Consider the following 20,797-nt stretch of genomic DNA (forward strand, 5'->3'; position numbering starts at 1 on the left):
ACATCATTATATTTAATTTCACATAAAGAATTAAGTCAAATCTACTTACCTAATTTAAGTAAATTTAACAACGAAAATAAGTAACTTTAGCTTGGCCAGTAAAAGTAAGTTTTACTTAGTCAAAGCTCACTTGTAAATACTTTAATTTTACTCAATATACCACTGAATTAATCCATGCTTTTAAAGTGTATGTTTTACTCCGAAACATCTAAGTAAATAATACAATATCCACATAATTAGTAATGCAGCACTCACCCGAACACAAACTTCAATACTTGGTACACAACACAGAATGACATTCTGTGGATTGTTTCGAATTCGGAGTATGAATTTGTCATTTTGAGTAGAAAATGAACTCCAGATGTAACAAACTCACAAGTAAACCTAACAACAAAAGCAATGATAAAACAGTGTAAATACAGCTGGAAAACAGCAAAAAACAACAACAACAACAACCTTATTAATTATTCATGCCCCAGCGCTTTATGGGAACACCAGTAAAAGAAAAGTTGAGTAAGTTTTACTTAACTTTATAAAGTTGATACTTACGCTTTAAATTCTACAAGCTTGAATTTAGTACTAATATAGAATTTACTTAGTTTTTTCAATTATTGCCTGAACTAACTTTTTCATGTAGAAATGACATATGTTTTTCTGTAGTATTTAATTCACAACACAATCATTTTTATCAGTGTACCTGTGATGGAAAAGCTGTATTTTCAGAAGCCATTAACCCAGAATTCAGTATTACATGATCCTTTGGAAATCATTATTATCAGTGTTAAAAACAGTCATGGCACTTAATTTTTTTTTGTGGAAAACGTGATGCATTTTTTTCAGCATTTATAAAAAAAAAAAAAAAAATTTTGTAACATTATTAATATCACTATGAACTACAAAGGTCCAAATACATGCACACCAGCATATACTGAAAAACTGACAATTTTATAAATACATAAACAACAGCAAAGGTGTGTTTTCCTGTGAACCCATATTTAATGTAGTCCAAGTAAAACCATTTTTATTTTATTTTACCTTAGATCAAAGGGAGAGTGCATGTCAAGCAGTCTTCTAATTTGCTGGCTATCAAATAAATTTGCACCAGAATAATGTGGAGTTTCAATTAGATGCATGATGTCAACAGCAAAGACATAGAAAGCAATTTCCCCTTTTTTAAAAGTTAATAACTCTATTTATTTTGCCCGCCTAACTATTATATGGTTAGTTGCATTTTATTATTTGCATTTAACATTATTTTTTCCCCTGACAAGAACAGAATATTACAAACATGCAAATTGCAATCCATTTTAACTTTGTGACCCACCAACAGAGAAGCACTTCTTTAAACAGTCAGCATGGACTTAGAATAGAGAGAATACAGACACTACATATCACTGCAAGCAGATTTCAAGGGAACACAATTTCAAAAAGAGGCCTTTTACAATTCCCAAAGAGGGAATGGAGGTACTGAGCAGTTCTTCTGCAGGTACGCTACTAACTGAGCTCTCTGTGGGAGAGATTTCAGGTTTAGGTGGAACAGAGGTGGACTAAACCTTACAAGCAGGTATGAGATGACATATATAGACCGGGGCGACGCTAGTGTCGGCTTCATTCCATAGAGGAAAAGCGTGCCAGCATTCCTTCACTTTGCAGATGCTTTTATCCAAAGTGACTTACAGTGCATTCAAGGCATACATTTTATCAGTATGTACAGTAGGTTTCCTGGGAACCAAACCCTTGACCTTGGTCTTTCTAGTTACAACCTGAGTGACAGGAACACCTACAAAACAGCTCAAAATATCAAAAGTGCATTCGAACAATAAGATCTAACCTGTGGAAGAGGCTGTAACTGTGTCTGGGGGAAAAAAACCTGAAGTAATCTGACATTTCTTTCAAATACACTTTAAATTCAACTATTGAACTTTCTCTGTTAAATAAATACATCTTAAAATTGTTTTCTTAAATAAATAATTCAACTAAAAGAAAAAATGGTCATCAATTGCTCATCCTCATGTTATTCCAAACCTGTATTCTGTCTTCTGTGGAACACAAATTATATTTTGAAGAATTTTTCAACCATTTTTGTCTGTACAATGAGTCAATGGGGTCTAAAACCAGTCATACAGGTTGGGAAAGACAAATGATTTTCATTTTTGTGTGAATTATCAATGCAAGTGAATTTTGTAGTGATTGCAAGGCTATTCATGAAACTGAAAGCTGCCCTCACATTTTTAATGCACAACTTTTCGGCTGACCAAACCAGACAGAGTTGAGAGCAGCAGTGCTATTTCTGACAACATTAACTTGATGGCTCCTTAAAGGTCAACACGGCATTTCACATTTTTCAAAAGTGGGTTTCTAAAACGTTCACTAGCGACCTGTGCGTAAATGTTGTAAGGCTCTGATGATTTCATGCGTCAAAGTATTTGAGTGTTTGATCGCTCTTGGCTCCGGAAAAAACAATCTGCACACTGGTGATATGTGGAACAAAGACAATGTGTAAACAAAGAAAACACATACAGAGCAAGGGAAAGAGGGAAAAGGAGAAGAGAGAAAGCAGGAGGAGAGGAAAAATGACTGCCAACCCGTTTTTACTTTTTTTGTAACCTTCTTGCATTTCCCCAAAAACCCTCCCCTGCAGACTGGCAGTAATACTTGTACCACATGCAGAAATAAGACTAGCAAAGGGGAAATGAATTATTTATACAGGCCTGCCTTTCAGAATTAAAGTGAGCACCATGAGACTCCCCCAACGTGAGCTGCAAGGGACAGGGGAGCTCAGAGCAAACACACTGTGAGCGACAAACACAGGTACACACACAAAATTGATGCAAAACACAAAGGCAAATGCATTTTTGAAAGCCGACATGATTCAGGCCATTGAAGATGGGGAAAAAATTACAGGAACTGTTTATTTACCTAATGCTGTTGATTAATTACCTACCCTCTGAGACCGGTAAGGCTAGTTAATATGTTTTCTCTGCATTTAACTACTGATAATGTAAAACACTCTACTAAAACAACACAATCTGCATCCTACATTTAAACTGTACAACAGGAACCACTGAGTGGATGATGCTTTGGCTTAAGGTTCATATGTCATTTGTCTAAAAAATTATTTTACTCAAAAAGCCTGCAATTCTGGAAATACTCAAATTGTGTTTTGCATCCAATGCAACTCCAAATGCTTATACTTCTTCCTACAACAAATTTATGCCTACATCCCATCTTATTAGAAAACAGAACCAAGATAAGTACGATTTCAGAAGATTAATTAGTTCTCTGGGGGGGGGTGTAGACATGCTTAGTGGAGGGAAACGTAAAAAAAAATGGCTGCAGAGTTGTTGCCATGTATTGCTAGAAAAATGTTTAGAATAGTCTGGCAAAAGGTGAATAAATTATTACTTGGTCACTGAGTGCATTGCATGGGAACCAGCTCTTATGGTCCATTAGAGAACATCGCTGCCATTAATCTGAGCGGGCAAAGATGTCCCATAGGTAAGAATATGTCTGGCACCTTGTGTGGCATAGGGGCACTTGCCTGCAGGCGAAAGAACCTTCTAGTCCACTCAGTTTACAGCAAAATGCAGTATTTCTGACCACAGGCTACCATTGGAGATCTATCTGGTTCCTTAACCACTGAGACTTATGAAAATAAATATGAAAAAGCAAATTAGAAAGTTATTTCTTCATAAATATTGACTTCAACTCAAAAACAGACACATGAACATACATATGAATTGCATGTTTGTGAGAAACCTCCACACTGTCATGTTTAATGTGCATCCAATCAATCAAATACTATGCAGCTCTTTCTGATATGATGCAGAAAATATTCCTCAGGGCGTTAAAAATTAGCGATGCCATTCCTCTCTCTCCAGCATCCACTTCATTGATATTCTTAGCAGTACATTTGGCATTAAAACCAGAAAGAGCATGACATAGTAAAGAGATGCAAAAGGGGCCAAGAACTGTCCCTCTCCAACGCCTGAAATCTCACTGGAGTGCTATAGTTTCTCCTCCGAAATGCATGCAAACTTCATGAAGTTTACTTGGCTATTGTCTTTTTAAACAAATCTCATTTTATGTTTTTGAGGACAACTTTTATTCTATCATAAAATACACAATCATGTATGCCTCAATCAATAACAAACGAATCATTTAAGTAAACAAATTAAAATGGTAACTATGACACAAAACTAAATATATGACACAGAACTATATATATTTGCTCTGGTCAATTTCTGGCACTGTTAGATTTACTTTATTCTGTGCAAAAAAAAAACAAAAAAAATTAAGAATATTCTTGCTAATTTTTTCCAATAAAAACACAACTATATGATTGTTTTGTACAAGGAACAGACTGAAATGTAAATCATTCTTTACCATAAATAACATAATCATAAAATATTCATCATCATAAATTAGTTATATGGCTTCAGAAAGCATACAGAAATAAACATAATAAATATGTATAAGCAAATAAATACTTGCACAAGATATGAAGAGTTCATTTGCAAAAACAGATAACAATTTTCAAAAATCATGGTTTTTCATTGTGCATTCCAATTAATCTCAATCAAACTGCAGTTGGGTTATTTTGATTAGGTTAAAAAAAATAAAAAAAATAAAGCTAACTAACACATAGTAAAAAACATGATTTTTGAACATTTTCAAAAATGGAGTTATCTGCTTGCAAATAAACTCTTCATATATGGACTCCTTTTATGATACTTTTATTGTGCTTTTTTGCAATTTTGCTCAAAAGCGTTCCAAGGCGCTAATCATTAAGGTGATCTAGGGTTAGCTGAGGTCTAAAACACAAATGTTAAATGATATCTTATCTCACACTAGCATAATATCCTAATCATACATGAGACCAAGCCTCTGGGAAGGATTTTATGCCACATCTTGGAATCTAGGCCTAAGGACTGCAAACAGGTTTAGTATCTGGCTTTTATCCGAGTTAATATCTTAAATTGCCTTTACACACAGCTCAGCTGCGGTCTGTGCGTTTAATGTATTTAAGAATTATGCTACAACCCGTTTTAATCCTCAGTTAGAAGACACTGATAAATAGCCAAACATAACCGAAATATAGCACACATATGGCTTTGGAGAATAATGGTGGAGTTAAACATCCAGTACCTACTGCTCATGTGTAATAGCTGCCGCTGGCAAAAAGTCATGGGGGATTTGGAGACTGTTGCCAAGAAAGGAGGTTCAATCAATAACCAATCTGTTGAAGTTTTATTCTGTGACAACATTCTTAATTAAGAGCCACTGTGGGCATGTCTGCGAGGGGCTGAGAAACACAGACAGCGATGGGCTTGATATAGGACAACCACTTTTCCGGTGCTGAGCACAATGGAGAGTTATAGCTTGGTTTAAGGCAACAGAAATGAGAACTTCACGCTACCTAACTCACAGCGGATCATCTATGTCAGGAAACTCTAAATCACAAATGTTCTTGGGCGAAAACGGCACTGTAACCTTGTTTTTTGTGCCTTAATACATGTAAAGTAGCACACTGGCTGGCTGGAAGAACACATCCCGCGTGGTGTGCAGAAGTGCCTGAGAGATATATAGACTCTTCATTATATGATGCCGATAACGCAAAGTGCCGTCGAGATGTTATTAATCAGCGAGGGCTGATGAGCTGCAAACATTCAGTCCTTGATTCAGTGATTGGATCCCTTATCATGAATCCCGCTCTTCACCTAAAACGAGGTGAAGGACATTATCACAATTTATTGAGTGCACTTAATTAGCTGGGAATTCTAAGAGACAGATAATGTTCAGCTTTAAGCTAAATGCTCGTCTAGAGGGGTCTTTAAACACTTTTATGTCATTCTTCTAAACCTGCATGACTTTCTTTTTTCCATGGAACAAAAAAAAAAGTGCATTTCTGAGGAAAGGCCTTGCTGCTTTTATATGATGAAGGGGACTGGGACTGTCAAGCTTTAAAATGACATACACCACCATAATAGTCATAAAAGTGGTTCATCTGATGGTTTAAGTCGATGACATTTTTTCACGGTTTTTGAATTTTCTCACCAAGGCTGCATTTATTTGAAATGTACAGTAAAACAGTATTGCGAAATATTAAACTTTTCCATTTGAATATATTTTCTAATGTAATTTATGAATTTTCAGCATCCATTACGCCAGGCTTCAGTGGCACATGATTCTTTAGAAATCATTCTAATATGCTGATTTGGTGTCACAATTCTCGGGAGGCAAGGAGCGAGGAAACAACTTCAATTCACAGTCTTTAATGATCACACGGAGAACGTAGGAGACACAGGAACACATGGAATGACGTTTGAGGACCGACAAACACTAGTCTTCTAACTAGTCTTCTACCACGCTACAATCCATCACGCTCCCTAAGGTCGCAAAACTCTGGACTTTTGGTAGTACCTAGGATTGCAAAGCACACTAAAGGAGGTAGAGCTTTTTCGCATTTGGCTCCCAAACTTTGGAATAGCCTTCCTGATAATGTTCGGGGTTCAGACACACTCTCTCTGTTTAAATCTAAATTAAAGACACATCTCTTTGGCCAAACATTCAAATAATGCATCTCATAATCTTTTACTGCAGTTATATCTGATCAAATGCACATTATTATTATTCTTTAGTTTGGGTTAAACAAATCAATTTTGATTGGTTGGAACAGCAGCTACGCTAATTATGTCATTATTTGTTGAGATGGTGGGCTGGGCTCTGGGTCCGGAGTGGATCCGGCGAGATCCTCCACGGGGCAGATGGTGAGTGGCGACCCGTTTCTGTCCACTCTCCACATGACGAAGGTTCCTCCCGAGGACCATCTTCGGACGACAACGCTCTGCACTCGGCGTTCAGGCTTGCGTCATAGAAAGAGCAGAACGCGTCGTCCGGATAACTGGTGATGTTCGCGACCAACAGGAACAGTTTGGTATGGTCCTCGAGAGCTTTGTCTCCCCTGTTTTGGTCGGTCCTTCTGTCACAATTCTCGGGAGGCAAGGAGCGAGGAACGAGGAAACACGGAAATAACTTCAATTCACAGTCTTTAATGAGCACACGGAGAACGTAGGAGACACAGGAACACATGGAATGACGTTTGAAGACCGACAAACACTAACTGAAAGGACTGGGGCTTTTAAACACTGGGTGATTGGGAAAACACAGGTGCAAGGAATGACTAATTAAAGGGAACACAGCACACCTGGGGAGGGAAAACACAACATAAAGAGTCCAGGGGCGTGACATTTGGTGCTCAAGAAACATGCTGCTTAGTATTTGTTTGAAAACCATTATACATTATTTTCAAGATTTTTTGAATAGAAAAAAAAAACATTTATTTGAAATAGAAAGCTTTTGAAACATTATAAAGGCCTTTACTGTCACTTTTGATAAATTTAATGCATCCTCGCTAAATGAAACCAAAATCTTGACACCAAACTTTTATGTGCTTCGTTGGTCATTTTTGAGTTTGACAACCTCAGTCACTTTTACTTTTATAATATGAAAAAAAGAGGCCGAATCCTCTTGAAAAATTCACCTTTGTGGCCTGGCGAAAAAGGAAAATCAGAAGGGCTTGGAAATTATCACAGAATTTTTATTTTTAAGTAACTATACCACAAAATTGCATACCATATGCCATAAAATAGAATTTACTTTATAATTTTTACATTGTTTTTTAATTATATTTTTATTTTAATGTTTCAGTCATCATTTCATGTTTCTATATTAACAATTCAATACTTGAAAAACATTAATTTCATAATATTAATATATCTGCTAAAAATTCCTGTGCAAATGCATTCATGCTTCCTTTGTTCAGAATTTGAATGTATCAATACACCTTTTTGTTGTGTGCATTGCCTCTTCCAGCTATTGTGCTCTGCAGTGTGAAGGCGACATAAGAGAAGTGATAATTAACAGAAATAAATCACAAAAGAAGAAATCTCTCTCCATCAGCACAAGAATCTTCCAATCTTTTTTTTTTTGTCTGATTTTCACATTTCACATCCAATTGGTCTATTCAATGACTGCTGAACAAGCATGTGTCACATCTGAAACTGCACACCCTAAAACAATGCCGAGCTGCTGTTCCACAGTGCCGCAAGTGTTCCGACAGCTTGAAAAATTCCTTGAGTTGTATCCCCAAGACAGACACAGCTTACTGTGCAAGCAGCGAAGGCAAGATATACAGCAAAAGCAACATCCACAACATTCACAACCCTAGCTATGTATTTAAAGAGAAAGATTTATTAAGTTTATTTCCCACAGATTGCTTGTGGAAAGTGGAAAAACATGCATTAATGTAGTGGTTTGCCACAGGTCTTACTGCAGCCCCAGGGTTAAGGCTGCACCTTGTGCTATTTTTAAACCTTTAAGAGCATCACTTTTATGTAACAGCTACATTTAGACCATGTCTATCTCAAAGTTCATGTTCTATTCTGTTTTCCTCAGATAAACATCCACTGTTTATCCACATGCTGAAATGTTTAAGCCTTGGGAAAACCATGAAACTACATTAAAACACAACAGATACTGAGATGTAATTAGGGTCTAACAGGGCTCGAAAACTTAAGCACCTAAACACTTTCACCATGCAAAAATAAATAACTACCACTAATATGACACAATCAGGACTAAAACTAAAAACAGAACTGAGCACTCGGTTACAACCAAATGATAAAACCAAAGGGGATGAATCTTTAACCAGTGAACCTACATATTTCAAGACGTATTCCCATGTGACAATGAGTCACGGTGAAGCACCTGGAGAGTGCAGTCAAATCAAAAAGAGATGTTCAAACAGAAAGAGAAAGGAGAAAACTTAACTAACAACCATTGCAGTTTACAAAAGCCTCCCGTTTCCTGACAGGATTGTGCCGTGTTTGGAAACCGTAATTCATCTGGTGAAAGATTTCAACGCTGTGGCCTCATACCGGGACCGCCTCTGCAGAAACAGCTGGGTGAAACATCTTGAAAATACATTTTTTCAGCCTCAAAGGTTGAGAACTTGAGATAGACAGGAATGACAAATCAGAACATGAGTATCAAACCCCTTTACTGTGCACACGGCTACTTGAGCTTCTACCTGCTTTGTCTGAGAGGAGGAAATTTGATAGCGCTCGGATACTCAGAGCTGTATCTCAGCATAAGGACAAACGAGCACAAAGAGATAAATGAGTTTCATTTCAAAAATTAAATTCCACTTGAAAACGACTGAGGTAAATGACTAGACCGAGTCAAGAGTAACGTATAAATCTGAGCCGCAGTGCTCAGGATTCTCCCCGTTGTAAAGAGAGCTCAAAGTCGGGTATTTCAAAGTCTTTACATCATCAACACAGCTGTGGATCGTCAAAATCATTAGACATGGTTGTGCAATTCCATCTGACAGCAAACAATCAGACGAGAGGTTATGTTTAATTAAATTCAATCACGAATAACAATAAGCCGATATAATGACTGGCCCCGTCGACGCATTGTGTGTTGCGCAGGCAATTTACTTTAAGATATTCATAGCCTTTCTCAGAACCCACGCTATTCGTGGCTTCCATTCTAGACCTTTTCCCATATTCATTGTTTCCATAATGGTAACAATTTAGAGATGAACCTGCATGCAAATAACCCTCCATTGCTTTGCTGTGCCAGGACTTCAACAGAAAGCACTACTGCAGGCCCCAAAAGGCAGCTGCAGTGTCTCAGAAAAAAAAGCAGTGTGAGCTGTCAAGGGAATAATGACAGCAGCCATCTATGAATCACTGTGAGCACTGGATTCCTCAGCTCCACTTGTATTGTTTTTTTCTTCTTCGTTCCTTTTGCGAAGGCAGAGACAACATCCAGCACTGAGTTGTCCCCAGCCAAGCCCTTCGCACAACTTGAGCGAAGGGCTATGAGCCGGGACTTCTGTTAAGAACCTCAAAGCTTTCAAAAAGAGAGAGCCTTTTGAAGGATAAACCACAGGATTAGATTAGTCCATCCTCTTGGGTTACAGAGCTGGGCATCTTCCCTTTTTTTTTATCTGGACCCCCAAGAGGCTGGCCATATTGGCATTGAGGGGATGTCCATCTTCTTTTCAGTGTGGGCTTCAATAGAAAACCCCTGACAGGGAGCTTAAGAGAGAGAAAATATGATTCATGGCAAGCTTTTAATGCTCAAGGTGAATTGCCCTGCAAAAGGCTCACCTCAGTTGTGACTACAATACTGCGAGAGGACTAGAAGGGAGGTCAGGACGGTCTGAAAAGTAAAGTTGAACCCTGGGCGTTCTTTTTTGGATTGTTTCTCACACAATCCCTTGGTGGGCCGCAAATGCGGCTCTTTTTGATAGAGTCGCTGGAAAATAATAAAAATACATGTTCTTTGTGAACGCAGGCAACAGGGTTACAGACTAAGAAATGCATTTGGGGAAGTTTATCTGAAAACTACTGCAGCGTATAAATATATTACGAACCTAATGTAAGCAAAACCTATCAACTGAAAAGAACTCAAATAGGGGAAATGGATTTGGGACTCTAACACTGCATATTTATCGTCCTAAGAGTGGAAAATGGTAGAGTTTTCTGCTAAATAAGGATTAATGCAGATTGAATGCATCAGGGTGGCTTATACAATGCAAAAAATTCAAATCCAGCCCTACATTTTATTGAGGTGGAAGAGCATGCACCCAGCTCGAGAAGAAATCTTCCTCTGAGCCTCTTTAATATTTTAAACCTCGGCAGACTACTGATGTACTGCAAGACAGCCACTCTTAACTTTGTTAATTCAGCCGTGAGAGCACCTTCGCCGTGTTTATTTATCTAGCCAAGCTCTACCTGAGGAGCTGCATGTCAAAAGCCATTAGGCTGACATCCCCTGAGCAAACCCTCCAAGCTAGCGAGAGAACGCTGCTCACAGATACCCTTGAAATAAGGAGGAATGTCAAGGAACTTCACACAAAACTTATGATTTCAAAACCTGTCAGCCTGTGAAAGAGTCTGGGGTCGCTGCTCATCATGAATCTCTTGATTGACAAAAACACATCAAGATAATAAGCTGAAATTCTTGATTCAGTTCATGCAAAGCTTCTGAAAAATACCATTATATTCAGCTCCAGCAGCGTGCATGGAGCATTATTATGTATTTTTCTGGCATCTCCACATTAAAAGGATTAAACCAAAGTGTTGCTATTGTTATTATTAATTTAGAAAATATTACAGTGCCAAGCTCTGACAGCATCAGCAAGAGTGAACAAATCCTGGCAAATATGATCTCTGCTTGCTTTTTCTCAACCCTGAGTAATTTCTAAGAGGATAAGAAGTGCTAAACCATACTCAGTCGCAAATCTTTGACGAATGACGCAAATTCCACAATCCACACAAAAGTTTAACTTACACCTTGTCATTTATAAATGTAGTACTTTGCAAACACAAGAAAAACCGATCTCAATCATCTGTGCATATAGCAGTGATAATACATGGCCTGAGGTTTGAGCAGAGTATGGCAAGCCAATTTAACATGTATTCCTTAAAACTCTAGTGTTTATTTTAATTTATTAGCACTTATTTTGATTACTAGTAATTCATTAGTGACAAGTACTTATTCAATTAGTCACTGGTATTCGTTTTATCCTAGTGGTCAACTGCTACAAGTCAGTACCCCAATAGTACTGGTAATTGCAAGTTTTGCCAATGAATTGCAAAAAAATCAACTATGTCCATTTAACTAATGTGTATTTAAATAGTTGCTGGCACTCAATTTTTACTAATAATTATTAAGGTACTCAAACATTTTAGTTCGATACTTATTCTAGTTAGCTACTAACTATTCAAATACTTGATGTATATTCCATTACTGGTAACAATTTTACTAGTAAAAAACTTGCTAGTAAGACTAAAGTAGCCATTCTGACTAGTCCTTACATATACAAATAAAAAAGCAAAGAGAGAATAGACAGAAATGTCACAGTAAATATCAAGATCATGTCTCAAAAATATTTATTAGACACTTAAGCATACTTCAGAAGTAACTGGTTCTTTACTAGTAAAACCCAGTATCAGCAACAACTGGACTAGCCATAAATTAATATATGAAACACAAATACAGACTAGATAATGCAAATACAGTCATGGCCAAAAGTTTTGGCAGTGACATAAATTTTGTGTTTTGTAAAGTTTGCTGCTTAAGCTGTTGTTATGTTCATTCACATCGTTTCTAGATTATTGTGAGTGAGCAGATGCATTTTAAATAATTGCTAAAAGCTTTATTGGCCAAAAAATGAACTTTTCACACAAAAAATCCTGCCACAAAGGGGCTGACACCTGGTCACTTCATGCGTTTTTTCTGATCGGATAGCTATCCGATCGTGAAAAGGCCAGGTGTAAATGCCCTCCGAAACGCATTCGAGACGGATATAAATCCGATCACTCAAACCACTTCAGGAGGTGGTCTAGGCCGCATTCCAGACGAAGTGTAAATGCATCTGGTTGTTGAAACCACATATGTAAATTTTACTCCTCCTAAAATGTTAAAATAATAAACGTGAGAGAGCGTGTTATAGGCTATATGACATTATAGTCAGATATGACTGCGCTAATGCAACACACATTGCAGTGGACGAGTAGCTGAGTATCTCTTCAGCAAGCCGATGTGCAAACTGCCGCAAATGAAACAAAGTAATATGCAGACGGTCAACACACAATCATCTTCATTAAAAGTAGTAAGACAAACTTATCTTTCCAGTGCTGATGCCGCACGCTCTCATATTACGGTCTTTGATCTTGAAATGAGCTAATAATGAATAAAATGCAGGAGTCAGCTACGGAATCGTGTAACCACCAGTGCAGAGCTTGCTCAGGAATGGCAGCAGGTTGGTGTGAGAGCATCTGCATGAACAGTGAGTTCAAGACTTTTAGGGTGCTTTCACACCTGGCTCGTTATTTCGGAACCTGGCGCGTTTCCCCCCTTAACTCGGTTCGTTTGGGCATATTTGAACACGGCAATCGCGCCCGGATCCACGCCAAAACAATCGGTCCAAGATCGTCTGAACGAGGTGGTCTCGACTCGATTGAAACTGAACTCTGGAGTGGTTCGGTTGTAGTGAGAAAGCAATCCGATCTAATGGACCAACGAACCAGGATATATCACAATGTATAATGGATAATTAGGTAAGTTCCGTGAAAAGCATTAGCTTTGTTGTTTTGCTAATACTTACTGTTGTCGCTCCATCCTGACGAATGACTGCCGTGACAGCTAAGTGGAATCCTGGAAAATAAACTTCAAATACTGAAGCAGCAAACTGCGCAAAACACAAAATTTATGTCACTGCCAAAACTATTGGCCATGACTGTACAGATTAATTGGTAAAAAAATGTAGCAGATAATAACTATCACATGATGTAAAGGAAATTGTAACGATACCAATCAGTTTTAAGCACTGAATATTAAAAGAGCCTGCCGTAGCCTACACTCACCTGGAGTTTGAACTGTTCCAGTAGACCGAGTGTCTGTCTGAGATGATCCGGTCGTCCGACCATACGGAGACCCAGCACACTACCGTAAAAACCACCAGCGGCAACTCCATTTGAGTTGTTATACTAGTCCTCACCTCCAAACGAAAATTCACGGTCGTTTATTTCAGTGACAACTTTTCAAATACCTGCTTGCTTGAGTGAATGTATATACGCAGTTTTGAACATCATAACAAGACATGTAATCCAGAGCGATTTTCATTCCTTCCGAGCGAATGAGCAGTTTACTTCATAAAACTGCATACATTTGATGTTCTTTTTAGGGAAAAATCCATTACAATTGTTTCTTATGCTGCAGAAGGTCTCCAATGCGGTCCACGGTCATTTTCTAGCGCTCTGTCAGAAATCCGTCCATCATCTAAACGCGGGACAGTGTGATGCGCTCCTCGTTTGCAGCGCTGCAACTTCCAGATACCTCTACCCCATGTGGTCTGCACGAGAAGCACACATGAAACACATCCCCGTCTGTAACGCACGCCTTTCTGATTCGCGTTTCCTCAGCGCTCCATCTTATTCGCACAAGTTGCGTGTTAGTTGTTGGCGGAATCGTGTTGTTTCTGGCTCGCTCCAGTTGATAAGCAGATATCCTACGCACATCTCAAGCCGTTTGCACGAGTCCTCTCTGTCCTGTAGGAACAAAGGCAATTTTGCCCCATTCTGCCTTAGGCATCTCTGCCTTTGCTCACTCTTTGGATCAGCTTTGCGGATCTGCTAAATGTTTAGCTTCGATCGACTAAATCGTGTAAGCTTTCCAAGGCATCTGACTCGCGCACTTCATAATTCATCGGTTCATCCTGAATCTGATTCGTGGGCGACAGTTATCATCAGCGGTGTACCTTCAGGAGGGGGCGGGGCCTACACGAGCTCTTTTCAAACTCACCTCTGCAATTTACTTTGTCATCTCAAGATTACTCATATGCGTCTTTAAATTGCTTTCTTGAGCATGTTAGCGCCTTCTTTATACAGCAGTTATCAACTGTTGCCCACAATAACATCTAAAATCCCTCATTTATGCATGCTATCTGGTAAATCAGCTTTGAAGCTGCTTGTTTTCAAACTTTTTTTATTAACAAAAACCAGATAAAAATAAAAGATAGGTTCAATAAATACAACATAAGAAATGGCAATTTATATGTCGTACATTTTCATTATTGCTCTCTCTCATTTTAAGTAAAGTAAAAGTTCACCCAAAAATGAAGAAATTGCTGAAAATTTACTCATCCTCAGCCCTTTCAACATGAGTTTTTTCTTCATCAGAAAGATTTGGAGAAACGTAGCATTATATCACTTGCTCACCAATCCCCTGCAGTGAATGGGTGCCGTCAGAATGAGAGTCAAACTGCTGATAAAAACATTACAATAATCAACAAATAGTCCACATGACGCCAGTCCATCAATTAATGTCTTGTGATGTGAAAAAAAAAATGTTTGTAACAAACAAATCCATAAAGGCAACTTTAAACCATTGCTTCTGGCCAAAATATGACTCCGTAATCCATAATAATACTTCCTCCGGTGTTATCCTCTCGCATCAAAATCTACCAACATATTTTAGAACTGGCTTGGAATTGATCTATGCATATTTCTCTCTTGATTCAGACAAGATGGCTTGCTTTTTAACTAGAGCAAGAAATAATATGGATAAAGCACTTGTCTTTTAGCCAGAAGCAGCAGTTTGAAGTTAAAAACATCTTGATGGTTTTGTTTATTACATCCTTTTGCTTCACAAGATTTGAATTGATGGGCTGGAGTTCTGATGGCACCCATTCGCTACAGAGCGTTGGTGGTTAAGTAATGTAATCCAAAGAAACACTTATCTTGGATAGACTCAGAGTGAGTAAATTTTCAGCAAGTTTTCATTTTCCTTTGTTATATCATTTCTATATATTTATAAATAAGTAATCCTTCAGTTTCCCTGAAAGTTTGCTGGGAGAACTACTGCTCTATTCATATTTAAATGGCTCAAAAAATTCAATGAACTACATTTCCCTTTGCTTAACTACCTTACCAATTTACTGAAATGTCAAGCAGCAAATAGCATTGGTGGCAAATTATTTAAATATCTGAAAAACCGAGTCTGGTATAGGGCTAGTAGATAGCTTTCTCAATAATATGGATTGGCGCCTCTTTAAATGAGCTGCTTTACATGATCCAATAAAGAAATTCTCTCAACTGTGAAAAATGGCTGGCCCAATGCCATGCCTCTCAATTCTATGAACGCACCAAAACTATGTTATTCCAATGATTCTGTACCATTTAGGTCCCCAGTATATATTATATGTGTGTAGACAGACAGACAGACAGGAGTGCTGGGTAGTAACTGATTACATATACTCTGGATTACGTAATCAGATTCCAAAAATTAAGTACTTGTAATTAGAGTATATTGCATTTTAAAATGTACTGATTCACCCCAATTCTCATGCTCTAATGCAGGGCTGTCCAGACTCGGTCCTGGAGGGCCGGTGTCCTGCAGAGTTTAGCTCCAACTTGCTTCAACACACCTGACTGGAAGTTCCTATGCCTAGTAAGAGTTTGATTAGCTGGTTCAGGTGCGTTTAATGAGGGTTGGAGCTAAACTCTGCAGGACATCTGCCCTCCAGGACCGAGTTTGGACAGCCCTGCTCTAATATAATGTTTAATGCATGTTGATGACAAAGCATGGAATTTTTTCTTTTTTATTATTTTGTTTTATAAATATGGTACACAATTAAATTCAAGTGTGTGATAAATGGGTTAGATCAAAAGTAATCTAAAAGCAATCAAAAAGTAGTCAGACTACATTAAAGTAATCCATATGATGTTACAAACTAGTTTTTGTCATGTAATTTTTTTAATCAGTAATGGACCACAATTTGCAAGTAATCAACGCAGCACTGCACACTACACGTATACATTTTATTTTTATTTTTTGGACCCACTCCACGTCCTGTCTGTTACGGTTCTGATGCCTCAATGATCTTAATCGGGTGGACATCTGAATTTTGGATCTGAATTTATTTGGATATGAAATCCATTTGCATATTTTATCATTTTGATTGCAGGGATGTGCAGCAGCGGCATACCAAGGATTCTGACCCTGAGAAAAGCAGGCAATACTTTTAGAAAATGAGAAAGAGATGGGGGAAGAGATAGGCAGATTGGCAAGAAAAAGTGATTTATAAAATAAATAAGCAAGAATGTTGTAAGACAAAAATAAAGCCAAAGCCAGACTATTTTATCAGAACACACAACCCATGTGCAAGTCTAGTCCAGTGACCTCAAGGGGAGTAGATTTATGATTAAACCGATTTGGTGTGGATTTATTCATTGCATGTTGGCTAAATTTTAACTCAACATATTCCAAGTCCTAACCTCTGATCTCCTTTCCTTCTACAAATTTAAATCTCAACTATTCAAAATTTTACATTTACCACCTGAACTAGGTATGTAGTTCCTTCTTATTTTTTAATGCCGAGTTCACACTGCACGATTTTCAAACTCGTCGGATCGCCGTTGTTTTCACACTGCGTGACTATCTGGGGTAGCATTCAGTTGCTGCTGTGTTCACATTGCACGATGGATCGGCGACAGGGGGGTTCACATTGCATGACGAGTGAAAAATCGTGCTAAAATCGTGCAGTGTGAACTCGGCATAACTTGTAGATTGACGAACAGATTAATTTTGTTGTTGGCAATACAATCTTAAACCCTCCAACATGTTGCACAGTGTGATTATAATCCTGACAAAAGGTACATAAGCTTTGAGCACTTGACAAATGACTTAAAACATTTTACAAGCTCCTCTATAATAAAAACAAAGACACTTAGAAACACATTTTCCACAAGTATCAAAGCCCAAAAGGCACTGAAATGACGGAAAGACCCAGTTTTGAATCTTAAGCAAGTGCGCCACCTGCTGTTCAAGGATCTCCATATAACAATTAAGAGAGATCTTCATATTTTATATAAAATGTAGACTTGTATTAGTCCCTCTATATACTTTTCACTTTAAAAGTGCATATGGCTCCAGCTTAGTGTATCCAAACATGAAAAGTCTGTTTAAATATGGTAATAACGTATAAAAACACTTAAAATTGTAAGCGTTTACATTAGCAATGAAGCATTATGTAAAAAAAATAATTTGTCATATTTCAGTCTAGACCGTGTACTGCATTTTTATATATATATACCTCCTTTTGAATATCCCAATCCTAAATTTTTTTCTAACCGAGCAACGTGAAGCTGTTACTCAATTCAAATAGTTTCACATTTAAAGCAAATTCATACACTGATTTCTCATTCTGTATCCTGTAACAGCAAACAGATGGTGAGAAACTAGTTAGTGAAACCAATGAGTCAAAGGTCTCTCCAAAATATAGGAAGGTCGAAAAGAGAGGTTGTTAACCACATGACTGAGAGCATACAGATGTAGAATGTGAAAAGGTCAGGATGTTTAATAACTTCAGAAATTAAGAGACAAAAGAGTAAAAGCAAGAAACAGAAAGATTTATTGAAGACAGAAAAAGTATGAGCATCTAAATCAAAAGAAGGTTAAGCTCTCAAGAGGGCAATTACATGTTCAGACACAATGTGTTGGAATCTCTTTTAATATTGTGTAATAAAAAAAAGGCGGCTCTACAATGAGCTGAATGTCTGCTATAACCTTATCAAAATATACATGTTTGACAGAAATTACGTTGATTTTCAATTACTTGTACAAAACTAATTATATACAGTAGCCCTCACCCACTCTGTTTCTCAACATTACTTCCATACTGGGAAAAACAAGGAAGTTTAACTAACGCAATAGAAAGGAGCTCTATTGCTACTTTAAGACTTCTGTTTGGTTCTGTTCTGATAACAGAAATAATCATTTGATACATACTTGAGGCCAAAAAAGCCTGCAACGTCTTCTCTAATTTGTAATAATTTCTTTTCAAGATCTTGTGTTGCTTCTTGTAAACAAAGGCAATAATATACACATACGCCTTCAATTTTTTCCGCCTTCTGCCCACTGAAATCAAAGCGGTTGATAAAACAGAATGTCGCTGCACAGTAAAGATACAAGCTATCAAATAAGATATCAAAAACTGGCTCGCAGAACAGGGAAGATGCTTTGGTCCATCATGCTACTCTTCAGGAAAAAAAAAAAAAATGAATGAATACCCACCCAAACAAGCTCAACACCTGCAACACCTGTCAGTAACACCAATATTCTGCTAAATTGCAAAGGATAAAAGAAACTAAGAATTTCCCCCATAGTACAAGTACAAGCTGAAAAGTAAAAGGGAATGTCTGCACATCAAGACTCATGCCACAATCAACATGAAATGGATGCATCAGAAAGAACAAGGCCTTAATATTTCCCCCCCCACACAAAGTGCTATAAACAGTCTGAAGTCTTATCACAGGTGTTGCAGTTCACACAAAACGTCACACAGGAGATTAAGACTCTGCAATGCTAATATTCTTTAACACAAAAGGCAAGTGACAGAAATGGACAGTAGAAACATGCGCTCTGGTAGGTCCAAATAAACAGTTTACAAATTCATTATAACTCTTGTGAACTTGACTTCCTTTTCCACACTCAAAATAACCAAAAAATGATGTAAAGCAGTTGCAAGCGGTTTTGTAATCAACAAAACCTTCAATAAGCAACAGGGAAAAGTGTGTGTGTGTGTGTGTGTGTGTGTGTGTGGGGGGGAGAATATGTGCCCCGCTCCCAACTGAATGGAAAATATGACGGTCTAGACCCAGAGAGCGCAGCGAGCCAATGCCCAAAAAGATGATACAGTATACAAATGTGTGAGACTTAAAATAATATGGAATGAAACTAAAGAATATCTTAGAAAATGGTAAATAAGGAGTAGGAACCACATATATAGAACAACTATATGCAAAATAAGCTGTGACAGTCAGGTACAAAACCAAAGCCTGTAAGGAACTCTGAACTAGTTGCTGCCTTTCACAGGAAAACATTCCTGCTCTTTCACTAGTCAAATTTAAACAGACCACCTGGGAACATCAGGCAGTCTTTTTTTGTATGTATGATGTTAATGGTTCCTGCAAAGAAGCCAAAAACATCAAGACATTACTAAGGCCATTAAGAAGATATACTTTAAGCACCATGTAAGGCACAGTTGCTTTTTTTGGAAAGGCAAATAGGAAATATCTTCGAAAAAGTTAATTATAGGTTCAACAAACAAAACAAGGCTTTGCGTGTGCAACCTGAAAGGGCGCGGCTTTCCGCAGAGGCACAAGTGTAAACTACGCAGCATCTATGATCCAAAACCGATGTGTGCCAATGATCAACTAAATCATGAGACAAACCGTCTGAGAAAAGGTACTATCAAAACCCAAGTCATGTTGGGTTCAAAGTGGAATTACAAATAGACATACATATTTGAAAATAGATATAATAAAGGAATGATGAAGTGTGTGTTGTGGAAAACATTTGTCCACAGTGATATAAGTTGTGGAAGGCTTAAAGTTTGGTCTAAAGTGACAGTCCTTTCACCTTCTCTAAAACAAAACAGCCTCCATCAGATGGTGGACTTGGAGAAAGACACTCTGAGGTGATGGTTCTCTCCCAGGTCGTGATTGTGGAATTTGATCAGAGACTCGATTGCTTCCTCCACAGAGCCCAACTGGATAAGAGCCATTTTTCGGTCTTTCCTGAAAGAATTGACAACATTTGAAGACTTCAAGGAAATATCATGGCAACATCTGTAGAACTCAAATTTGTAGAATGTCTTACTGGAAAAACTTGAAGGCCTTAACCACAGCTCCTGAACTTAGAAACAAGTCTCTGAGATGATCCTCAGTGACAGAAGGTCTGCAAAGAGAAGACATTGGTGTTAAATAAGTCAATGCTAAAGACTACCAAACAGATTGGTCTAATTTTAGTGGACTCACGGTATATTGGAAAGATGGAGAGTAGAGGAAGGAGGGAAGATGTTGGAGTAGTTCTTGGAGCCTGGCTTTTTGAAGCGGTGAAGAGGAGAGTTGCTGTAGTCCTTGGTGAGCCCCTGATCCTCAGAAAAACGGTGGTAGGACCATGAAGGTGGGTGATATTGTTCATGATGGAAAGGTGGGGGAAGGGTAGAGGTAAAGGAGGAGGATATCCGACAACATAGTGATGGTGGGTTGGGGATGTTGTTGTGTGTTGGTTGTACAGCAGATAAACAAATTGTATATGTATCCAATATTGGCGTGAATTGGGAACCATATGGTTTGAGTTGGTAGGGAGTTTAACATTAACAAATATTATAACAAAAGTGGTGCAGTCAGTTGGCAAAAGATTCCAGGTCAAG

At 38.0% G+C, this 20,797-nt stretch overlaps 2 protein-coding genes across 2 annotated transcripts in view; both read right to left on the reverse strand.

The window, feature by feature from the left end:
• LOC107729478 (ephrin-A2) overlaps positions 1 to 13,883 on the reverse strand; it is a 61,193-nt gene extending 47,310 nt beyond the window's left edge. The window contains exon 1 of the mRNA XM_016540009.1: positions 13,446 to 13,883. Coding sequence (XP_016395495.1) covers positions 13,446 to 13,555 — 110 coding nt within the window. The 5' untranslated portion in view covers positions 13,556 to 13,883. The remainder of the gene's footprint in view (positions 1 to 13,445) is intronic.
• Positions 13,884 to 17,969: 4,086 nt separating this feature from the next.
• On the reverse strand, positions 17,970 to 20,734 carry LOC107729412 (polypyrimidine tract-binding protein 3-like; the record flags this gene model as incomplete). The annotated part of the gene is made up of 3 exons (XM_016539902.1): positions 17,970 to 20,159; positions 20,242 to 20,319; positions 20,400 to 20,734. Coding segments are annotated over 3 exons (546 nt in total), but the record flags the coding sequence as incomplete, so codon positions are not given.
• Positions 20,735 to 20,797: the final 63 nt, after the last annotated feature.

Source organism: Sinocyclocheilus rhinocerous, unplaced genomic scaffold (assembly GCF_001515625.1).
Source record: "Sinocyclocheilus rhinocerous isolate Xijiao unplaced genomic scaffold, SAMN03320098_v1.1 scaffold1785, whole genome shotgun sequence".
NCBI classification, from domain to species: Eukaryota; Metazoa; Chordata; class Actinopteri; order Cypriniformes; family Cyprinidae; genus Sinocyclocheilus; species Sinocyclocheilus rhinocerous.